Here is an 11,633-nt window from a genome sequence, read left to right as displayed (position 1 = left end):
ATCTTCTTCCAGGGTCTCCCCACTTGTTTCTCTTCTTGCATTGAGCTGAGGGCACCTGAAGTTGAACGGGTTTCCTACCCGTCATGCGTTTGTTTGCGTAGCCATAACAATATTAGCAGCAAGATCATTTTTCTCCTCGACAGTTTAACTGCGCCTGTCCGTCCCATTTATAAATATAACATTTCTCGTGTTTGCACAGCTTCTATGGCGTCTTTCAAAGCGTAGCCTCTTTGACATTAAATATGACATTTTCGTGAGATATATGAAGGGCTTCGGGGTAAAAAAAGGAGAAGTATGCGTAGCCTTCACGGTGCGAATTCAGAAGTTTCATTAGGTAGTTTTCCGTGAATGGTGCGAAGAAGCACCAACTACGCCATGGTGCTGTGGTTGGCATTTTCAGTCGCTCTGGGCCTAGGAGTACCATGCTCGCATGCCTGCAAGATTGATCCTAAAGATGGTGAGCAACTGGTTTCCATATTGGCACAGCATTTTCAAGACAATGTTGCTTTCCTGCAACGAACGCAAATACGTTAAGTGCACGTAACCTGTAGTGCACTGAGGCTCATTGCAATGCATCCTGTACAGTACTTACAACTCAAAGCAGACCATGCGGGGCACTGCTAAAGTAGCACATATTTTTAGTCCATCGCTAGACGCTAGATGATTGAGCCTGTTTCTTTAAAAAATTGGAGCAGCGCATGTTTATGACTCTGTCGAACAATGTACGTTAGTACGAATGAAAAGCTACAATTGTTGCGTTCTCAAAGTTAGCACCATTGTTACATAATATTTACATCAACTTAGTAAACTTACTACTCGGAACAACGAGATGCCATCAAATAATAGTACAGGCGCTGTAACACGCAACTAACATTTTGAAATGACCAAGCAGTATGGCCCTTTGTTTAACGACACGATTGTTTTACTGCTGTGTAATTGTGCAAGAGCTTTGGGGGACTGAGGCTTATTGAAACGCATTCCATATTGCTGCTACCACTGCCATAAGCCCATGCATAAAGTTCCTCTAGACCAACGTCTTTTTCTTGCGCCGCGAGACATCAAATGAAAGAGCATACATCTTTAAATAACCAGGGCCCATGTTCACAAAACGTTCTTACGCTTAAAGCGCTCGTGCCAGCCAATAGTGATGCAGGTAATATTAACGAAGGCGATCACCCAATGAAAAACAGCACTTGCGTAAAAAGCGTTTTGGAATACAAATAGCATAAACTGCTACGATAGGAATTACAAATTGCGAATGTCGTTCTAAAATAAGTGCGGTTCCTTGGTAACCATCATTTTACTAAAAAGAACTACCTGAAATAACGACATGGGTAAATATAATAGTACGAGGCCATGAACTCGTAAACAATATTTTTAATGGACCCAGTAACATGCAGGTTGCGTAAAGGGACTGAGAGAAAAGCATGAAATACAGCGTTACTATAGACCGGTGGCAGAAGTGACGCCGCCTTTGCATTCGACTCATGCAGGTCACTTTACAGCGAAATCGCCAGCGCTGTGCTCGAAAATATTTGATAATATTTCATAATGCTTTTACAGTTTCGTGGATGTGGCACATTATAAACGAAATTTATATTTGGCAGTAATGAGGAGGGGGAGGACGACGTGGCAAATTTTCATATGTGGGTTTCTGCAAGGGCTGCTTTTTCCTCCTTTTCTGTTTATTTAGAAGCCCAATGAAACGCTTCCAAAGGTTTATCGCTGCTCAGGGAAACCCAGAAGTTGTATAATTTTTTATTTGGTCAAAAATGTGGTGATGTTCTGGAGTGGTTAATGTGCGCAGGAAGTTTGGACTTTATAGCTTATTTCTAAGCTTTAAACATAACACTGAATTTTGGTTTTTGCCCATAGCAAAGGGTTAAGCCCCCCACGCCCGTAATACATATACCCGGATAGCCAGGTGAACTAAACCACACACCTAGTTTCTAAACAAATTCCACCCCTATACCCTGGGCACCGTCTTGCTTGAACACGTAGTGAAACTTCCGTTCCTTTTCTCTGCTTGTCTACACCACCTTTGTTTACGGTGGCTTGCGCTGCACTCCGGCAGCTGGTGCAGCGCAGCAAGCGGTCGTTTCAGCGGCTAACGTCGACAGTGAGTAACTGAATGGCGCCAATATTGGGCCCGAGCTTCAGAGAACAAGTAAATATCGTATATCCATTATCTGAAGCTCACTTTTGCTTGTCGAAATGATGTGAGCTGCGCCATACGGCTGGCGTACAAGAAGGCATAGCTAGAAACAGTCATGCAAGATGTATTGGTGCACTTTTCACGCAAATGAATTAAGGACCAGGATCACAAGGATTTCCTTCTTGCTTTCTTGTAGGAAACGTCTGGCTCAAAGGCTGTCTTGCTTTTTTCTTGATACCGTTGCTCTGGTGTGATGCCACTAGACTTATTATTCCCTAGCAAATTGCTCGCTTATGCGCCCAGTCACGCGAGATTTGTTTGCTCCACTCTTTGGGCTTCTAACATAGGCGTCTTGAATTTCTTTCAGTAGCTTGCAGGAAAGGCGCAATTTCTATCTTACTTCTTGCGTTGCCCCTATTGAAGACGGCTCAATTGATCTGAACCGCTTTTTATTTGCATACTCTCTAATGAGCCAACTAACTTCTAACGCGTGAAAGTGAGTTTGAGTGAACGGTAACTAGTGGGCTGGAAATCACTGCACACCCTAAAATAGTATTTAGGATGGCCACCAAGAATTCAGTAAATTCGGCGCGCCATTTGGCCATTTAGGTTTGGCTGAAGTTCTGAATATGCTTAAAAACGACAACAAAAAGGTTCTAGCAGCATGCGAAGCTAGACAACACAAGGCGCAAGAAGGAAGACAGAGATTACCAAAAGACGGACTAAGACCTGAATTTTTATTTGTTGACCACACGAAAAACATTCCAATTGAAAAGAATAAACCGGTCGTACACATGAGCCCCAGTACAATGAAAAAAAGAATGAAGGAAACTTGTGATTGTCTTGTGAACAAGAATTCACTATTGCACTAGTTGGTTCAACACATGCTTTGTCTGCGGTTTATCTATGGGTAAAGGGTAATGCGCATCAGTAAATTGATAAACGTTGTTTTATTAAGCGCCATGTCTCAGTGCTTCATCACGTTTCGCCCAGTACGGAAGCGCTGTTTCCATGCGCTCGTGTTCTCTGGAGCCATTGGTGATACAATGAATCAACTAGCCCAAAAATACGTCTTGAAAAGTGAGTTAGGTGGTGCACCGACATGTTATGTAGGCGTTATGGCGCGAAAAACAATGCTGGCTCTCCCGTAACCAAGGCTAGATGTAAGCATGAAATGGCTACCGTCAAAGCAGATTGGTTGGATTCACCACCATCTGACAAGCATCCGTGGTGGGGTGGGCACTGCCTGCCTGGCCACACAGCGTGGCTCCATCTCTCTTTGAAAAGTGCACAGGCAACCTTGTCTCAGCGCCATAAGGTGACGATAAAGTTTTGGTGCACTGTATCTGCCTTTCAGCGTCGCTATCGCTGATAATAAATAAAATTTCATCGTACTAGAAGTTACAGCATGAATGATGTTCTGAACAAACATTAGGAAGAACTCGAAAGCAATACTTTTGTAACTTCTTTGGGCAGCAACTAGCGTAATTAGTGTGGTGCTGCGCTAAGGGTTGGTTGTCAGAGACCGTATTTTGTTGTTTTCAAGGGTCTCCAGGATTATGTCGTTTTGTTCTCACAACAATGCCTGGATGTTCACGGCTCGAGGTAACTTGAAGGTCTCCGAAAACGGGAGTAAAAGCACGTCATGGTTAAAAACACGAATTAAGAACACACCACATGACAGAAGGTGGAGTCAAGCACAGTTGGCGAAACGTTCTCTATGAGTACTCAGGCACGCAAAATATTTTGCAGCGTAAAAAACACAATAAGCTGAGAAATTTAGTAAAAAGATTGATGTCAAGATGCCACAGTTGTGAATGCAGCCAAGTGTCTAAATTTAAAACCTATTTATCAAATCGCCATTACGTATTGATATCTACCAAGATTTTGCGTCATGAAGTGTATTAGATCAACATGCCAGGTCTCAATTATATGGCATGCGCGGAATGAAAAAAATATTTTGCATGGACACATGTGCTTGTTTAACTTCATCGGGTGACGTACCTCGTTTCACCGCATAAAAAATGTTATCGCACAGCGAAGGACGCGCTTGTATATGTCGGAAGTTTGTCGAAAGTTAGCGATGGGTCTATCCGCTGTCTGTTATCACCGAAATTTGTGTAATCTGATTCCATCGCCCTTCGCGAATGGTGTAGAACTTCTTGGAACACACTCTACAACGTTCGATGAGCGATGAATAAAAGCGGATGCGCTTGACCCGCTATCAGAATTTCGACGATCGCCGACTGTGTTCGTCGCTTTCGATGAGCTTTTAGTTTGGCCTGTTTTTCTGGGCACAGGTTCGCCTACTAACACTAGTTTCGCCATTGACAGTTTCGTTGCTGTGTCAACAACCGTCACTCCCACGTGGCATCTGGTGGAGTTGCTAGTGCGTTCATGCACCGAATTCCCCCACAAATCCTCGATCCAAGCCCGAAACCTGAAGGCAGGACCAGCGTCGCCAAGGACCAGTGAGCAAGGCGCAGGCAACAAGAATTGCGAACGGAATACGGACCCCTTTCTGAGAAGACCAGAGGGATCAAGCTCAAGTCAGAAACCCCAATGGCTGCCCCAGAGTCCCCCATTCTGCCACATCTACCCCGAGGACCATAGTTCCCGAACCAGACTTCGACATAAATTGAAGTCTCTAGACGATTAAGCAGTAACAGCTAAGAAATCTGCTCCGACGATACAAAGACTGCTTTTCGACGTCATCGAGGATTCGGCAAACACCAGTCGCAAAACATCGCATAATAACCGAAGAGTGCACTCACCACTCCTCCATAGCCCTTACCGAGGTTCGACGCGAGAATGTGAACCTATAAGACAAGTTGACGCAATGCTGCGCGACGACATAATCCAGCCATCGGAAAGCCCGTGGGTATCTCGTGTTGTCTTGGTGAAAAAAAAGGACGGTAGGCTACGTTTCTGCGTCAATTATCGTCCACTGAACAAGATGACTAAGAAGGACGTGTAACCCCTACCACAGATAGACGACGCATTAGATCGGCTCTGCAACAATAAATACTTCTCAACGATGGGTCTCAGGTCTGGCTACTGGCACATAGAAGACGACGAGACAGATCGCGAAAAGACCGCTTTCATCATGCCAGACGGCCTCTCTGAGTTCAAGGTGCTGCCTGCACTCGGCGCCTGTAACGTTCCAGCGTGTCATGGAATTGGTGTTAGCAGGACCGAAGTGGCAGATCTGTCTTGCTTACTTTGACGACGTTGTCGTCATCGCTGGAAATTTCGGCGATCAACTTAAGCGGCATGCGACAATACTGGAGGCCATCAAGTCATCATGGCTTACTCTAAAGCAGGAACAGCGCCGTTTCGCTCACGGTGAGCGGCTGTTCCTTGGCCACGTCACCAGTAAATCTGGAGTCCGCCCCAACCCACAAGCGGCAGCTGCCATCGCGAAGCTCCCGCAGCTCATCGACAAGAAGGCAGTGAGTAGATTCCTTGGCATGTGCGCCTACTACAGGCGCTACGTCAGGGACTTTTCACGAATTGCTGAGTCACTGCTGCATTTAACTAAATCTGATGTCGAGTTCAAATGAGAAATGCCGCAGGCCGACGCATTTCAATAACTCAAACGACACATGTAGTCCCCGCCGGTACTTGCACTTCGACGAGGACGTCGATATAGGAATCTACGCTGACGCGAGTAGCCTACGCCTCAGTGCCGTTCTAGTCGAGAGAAAAGACGGACTTCAACGGGTCATATCCTATGCTAGCCGGTCGCCGTCAAAAGCGGAAGGCAAATATTCTACGACCGGAAAGGCATGGCTCGCCATTGTTTGGGCTATAGCTAAATTTCGCCCTTACCTATAAGGCACGTCATCCAAAGTCATCCGCCACCATCACGCGTTGCGTTGGCAAGTGAATTTAAAGAATCCTTGAGGGCAGCTGGTGCGGTGGAGCTCCAGACTACAACAATACGGCATCGCTGTCCCGTACAAGTGTGGACGATAAACGCTCTGATACTGCTTGCCTATCACGGGCCCCATTGACCCGCTGCCACAACATAACGAAGATGACGATGCCTTCCTTGGAAAAAACAAGCGCAGAAGACTGCGCTTAACGGCAACGAGCAGACCCGGAGTTAAAAAGCCTGGTCGAGTATTTGGAAGGGCACAGCGGCGTAGTACCTAGGGCATTTAAGGAAGAATTGTCTTCGTTCTCGCGTCAAAACAACCTACTCGAAAAGAACTTCTCACCAGTCCCTGCCAATTACTTTATTTTTGTTCCCTCCACGCTGCGTCCAGAAGTACCGCATGTCCTACATGACGATGCAACCGCTGGGTACCTCGGATTTTCCCGGACGCTATCGAGGACACAATAATGGTATTACCGTCTTCACATTACCGCCGACGTTGCACGTTACGTCAAGAAATACTGAGACTGTCAGTAATGCAAGACACCACAGACAAGGCCAACTTGATTACTTCAGCTGATCGCGCCTCCTCGCCGACTTCAGCAGATCGGGATGGACTTCTAGCGGCCCTTTCCGACGCCAACAAACGGAAGTAAGTGGATCGTCGTGGCGACGGAGTACCTCACCCGCTTTGCTGAAATGAAAGCACTGCCAAAAGCCAGCGCAGCCGAAGTGGCGAAATTCTTCGTCGAGAACATCCTGCTGCGACATGGCGCCCCAGATCTGCTCATCAACGACAGAGGAACGGCCTTTGCAGCGGAGATCACCCAAGTCATTCTGCAATACAGTCAGACAAGCCACAGGAAGACAACTACCTACCACCTTCAGACCATCGGTCTTATGGATACACTCGCCGGCATGCTAGCAATGTACCTCGACGTCGAGCAGACGACCTGGGATGCCGTTCCGCCGTACGTAACCTTGGCTTACAACACCGCGGTGAATGAAAAAACACAGATCACGCTGTTCAAACTGGGTTGCGGCAGCAACCCGGCGATGACTGTCAGCGCCATTTTGCCTCGCGCCACCGACGAAAAGAGTCTTGATGACGCCACCTATCAGCCGCGCCCGACAGCTCGCCCGCCTACGGATCATGAACCACCAGAAAAAGCGACAGCTGACACTACAACCTTCGACGACGCTACGTCGAGTAGCAACCCGGTGACAGCGTTTGGGTTTCGACCCCAATACGCCGACGAAGACTGAGCGACAAGCTATTACGCCCTTATTTCGGACCCTACAAGGTAATTTGACACATACGCGCACTCGACTGAGGTCGTACCAGATGGCATTTCGCTATCACAGCGGCGCCGCTCACGACCTGAAATATTCCACGTTGTGCGCCTTAAGCCATTCTACCAGTGCTATCGAACATTGGAACTTTGCGTAGGTGACCTTTGGGCTTACTTTTTTTTTAGTGTGTTGCTTTGGACTTTTTTTCTTTTTTCGTTCTTTTGTTATTTTTGTTTAATAGATACCTTTTTGTGTTTCGCTCTTCTGTGTTTGTAGCATCCGGACAATGCTTCTTAAGAGGGAGATATTGACACGTGTACTTGTTTATCTTCATCAGGTTACGTATCGCTTTTCACTGCCTAACAAATGTTATCGCACAGCTCAGGATGCGCTTGCATGTATCGGAAGTTTCTGGAAAGTTATCGATGTTTCTATCCGCTGTCTGTTGCCACCGAACCTTGCGTGATCTGATTTCATGGCGCGACGCGAATGATATGGAACTTTCTGGAAGACAAGTGGGTTCCAGCGATTACTCTGGAGCTTTCGATGACACATCTATAAAAGCCGAGCGCTTGAGCCGCTGATCAGATCTTTGTCGACCGCCGACTGTGTTCGCCGCTTACATTGAGCTTTGAGTGTAGCCTGTTTTTCTAGGCATAGATATGCCCAATAAAGTTAGTTTCGCCATTCATACATTTGTAGCTCTGTCCTTCACTATCACTTGACAGCACAGTAGCAAAGTAGAAAATACATTTAATGAAAGAAGCAGGAAATAAAATCGATCAAGTTATGAGATTTACCGTCCCAAAGCGATTCCCTCACTACCAGTCAGGCCTCACAGCGGAGGTCATCGGGGAGCAACTAGGCGACTTGGTATTTTTTAACGTTCACCTAAACAAAGCACAGGAACATTTTCGCATTCCGCTCGTCTCGCAACGCCGCCGCGGAGACCTTGATTCGAAGGGCCGCTGAGGCAATGCGCTGACTCTTGAAACAAGAAATGGCGAGGCACGTCACAACCGTCATCTCCTTCTCTAGGGAGAGCTATTCCGTGCATAATACGTACATCTAAAGAAAATGATAGGCAGGTTACAAGTGATCCATGGCCATCTTAATCCAATTAATTAATTATGGGGTTTTACGTGCCAAAACCACTTTCTGATTATGAGGCACGCAGTAGTGGAGGACACCGGAAACTTGGACTACCTGAGGTTCTTTAACGTGCACCTAAATCTAAGTACACGGGTGTTTTCGCATTTTGCCCCCATTGAAATGCTGCCGCCGTGGCCGGGATTCAATGCCGCGACCTCGTGATCAGCAGCCCAACACCATAGCCATTGAGCAACCACGGCGGGTTCATCTTAATTCAAGTTTACGAGAGTATTCACGACAGCAGCAAATATATTTGAAGCTCATGTGAAGCGTTACAAGTTCTCGCATTCTTTAGTTTAATATAAATTCATGCATCCCCTGCATTGTGGAAATCGATATAACGAAGCTTTCTGTGCTATCCTCGTTGACTGGTAGTATCCTGGCATTGATTTCCACTGCACATGACAGTGGTCAGGTGATGTTCAATGTAAGATTGTGTGTGAAACTTTTGTTAGTCTACGTAGTAGACAAAACAAACATCGAAACGTTCTTTACTCGAGGAGTTAGTGTGCGGAGTATGCGAAACAGTTAATTTTGTCATTGCCTCGCAAGGCGCATCTCAATGTGGCTTACCTTTTGATTGGCTGGTCTGCCACTTGCGTATTATCTTGTTGAAGCTGTGGAGCTCTAATGCAACTTTGCGTCCAGACGCCTTACACCAGTTTCCGCATGGACAAACTTGCATGGTGTTTATTTTTAATGCAAGAGCAAAACTTGGATTGTTGTATGACACAGCCATTATGTGAAACCCGCGCTGTAAAACGGCACACAAATTACGTCAGCTTCATCTAACTAAATATAACAGTGACTACGGTGCGGACTCGATACTTACCGCTATTGCTACCGCTTTGTATCTGAGTGCGCTAACCCCTGCCCCACTGTTGCATTGCACCGCCGTTGCAGCAGGCGACAGTGATGGGTATCTTCGAGCCTGTGCACGTGGTTGGGCTGTGCGTGGTGGGAGATTCATTAGAAGGCAGAGCGAGCACGGCAAGCTCCAGCCGATCGCTCTTGCTTTCGCGTTGCAACAGCAGGCACGGTAGCCAAAGCCAACGGAGGCAAATAAGATGCAACGCGCGTCACGTAGCCGTCGAACGAAGACTACGGCACCCCTCTCAGAGTATGATGTGGAGTTCACCTACGAATCCCATGAAGAAAATGAGTGTCAATATCATGATGCCACTTGCAAAAGTACTGTCACCGCTCGGCAAAGTGGTGTCGCCGTCATGAAAATTGGGGTCATCAGGAAACAACACTCAACTCAATATGCGTGAAACACCACTTTAATGGTTACTCTGCAAATAAAAGTAATCTGAGCGATCGCAACATCGCCGGTTTGGCATCTTGCGCTGTTGCGACCTTATAAGTAACAACATTAAACTCAGAACCCAACACAGCAGCACTTAACAGAGCAACGCTTAACCCACAACATTAAACCCATCCACATAACTCGACACAATAAGCGGCATGTAATGCTCAGAAGGACTGAAAGCTGAGCTAGTTCGTAAGGATTCATTATGCAAAAAAGAGGTGAGTTGTGCAGACAGGACACAAAAGCAGAGAAGTGGACAACACGTGTTGTCCACTTCCCTACTCTTGTGTCCTGTCTGCACGCCTCACCTCTTTTTGCATAATGTAATACTCTCGCATTTAAACATCATTAAAATTGTTTAGGTGGCCCCATAGTTTTGAAAGAAAGAGAAAATGCCTGCCGCACCGTACCTTGAATTTACACTCACACATCTTGTCTGCAACTGTTGCCATGTAAAGTATAGCACCATTTCTTTTACTCCAAGTGAAGCATGCTTTCTGATGGTGCCTCTGACTTCCAATGCGATACTCGCATGCATACAAGCTGCCTCGAGCGAAGGCTCATGTTTCATCACGGTGCTTGCTTCACCCATTCTCTATATATTCTCGTTATCTACTGCCCATCATTCTATTTTCTTTATTGAGTGTTGTGGTTAAATGCAAAGATAATCGTTACAGCTTCGACAATGCTTTAGCGGGCGAATCACGCATGATTACTGCCATCGAGAAGGTATTGTGTAGACACGCCATGAATAACAGAGTTTTGTGGCAAGCGCCAAGCAGCTCCATAGGACATTGTGTCGGCACAGAGGGAGCTCTTAGTGGAAAGCTTAAATGTCCCTCTCCCGTGCTCCTGCCATGTCCGTAATACACGTTCTCGGCCGCCCCCGTCGCGGCGTGCTAGACGGCGCTGGTGGCAGCAGCAACAATGAAAGCGGCGTGGAGCTGCGGAAAGTGAAATAGCAGAGCGTCGCCTCATATTCTGGAATACGGCCGGGGTGGACGCCCGGGCTATCTTCCCGCCTGTGCAAGAGGGGCCGCTGCTACCTACCGCCACAACTCTCGGGAGGCGATGCGAGCCAACCCTCTCCGCTCGAGGTGAACCGCAGAAATGTTCGCTTGAGCATGGCCGGTCACGACATGCGCTGGTTGGAATGCCTTGCAGGTGTTTGTGAACAGCTGCTCCCAGCGTTGAACAAGAACTTGCCAACCGTGTCTTGTGCAGCCCCGCTTTGAGCATGCAAAGCTGGAAACTAGTAGATGGAGCTCAAAACATTGAGCATGGCATGAAGAAGTGATGGCGCATAGCATTAGCGTGCACGCATGATCATTTGTTACTGGATGATGTAACAGTAAAGGAAGATACTTCAGCAATACACCAGAGTTAGAAAACGTTCATTTTCATCTTAAAGGCCAGCGCAGTGTCTGCGGTACTGGAAAATGTATAATAACAATAAAAGCATTTGCCACCAGAAAATGTTCAAATGTATCTGTTCAATCTGTTCTCATTGCACAAAACACAGTAATGAGACAGAGGCTTTTCTCTTTGAAACTCTGAATGTTGCACATACTTAAATGAACTTGAAGCAGTTTTAGGCACTGCTTCTAATTACCTATACAACATTCTCCTGCGGCTTATACTTCCGAGTCATGCCTGTCACAGCATGAAATACTTTCTCGCTGCTTTGTGGGTGAAAGCAGAAGGCTTGTCAATTTGGTCTGTTAATTTCTTTCTAAAGTTTAAAAGAATTCAGAGAAACTTTTCAGCGATCAGATGTCCTAAGGGTTTGGTGTGACTCGTGTCAACACCTTCCCGGCAGCACAGGAGGGATGAATCTTCGT

The 11,633-nt window shown here is 46.6% G+C and overlaps 1 protein-coding gene across 2 annotated transcripts in view; it reads left to right on the top strand.

The window, feature by feature from the left end:
- Positions 1-325: 325 nt before the first annotated feature.
- LOC142574417 (uncharacterized) overlaps positions 326-11,633 on the top strand; it is a 156,167-nt gene continuing 144,859 nt past the window's right edge. For both annotated transcript variants that reach the window (XM_075683506.1, XM_075683505.1), the window contains exon 1: positions 326-457. In XM_075683506.1, coding sequence (XP_075539621.1) covers positions 349-457 — 109 coding nt within the window. In that variant the 5' untranslated portion in view covers positions 326-348. The remainder of the gene's footprint in view (positions 458-11,633) is intronic.

The sequence above is a fragment of the Dermacentor variabilis genome, chromosome 3 (assembly GCF_050947875.1).
Source record: "Dermacentor variabilis isolate Ectoservices chromosome 3, ASM5094787v1, whole genome shotgun sequence".
Lineage (NCBI taxonomy): Eukaryota > Metazoa > Arthropoda > Arachnida > Ixodida > Ixodidae > Dermacentor > Dermacentor variabilis.
The sequence above is the reverse complement of the archived record's forward strand: the minus strand, read 5'-3'. Positions and strand labels throughout refer to the sequence as shown.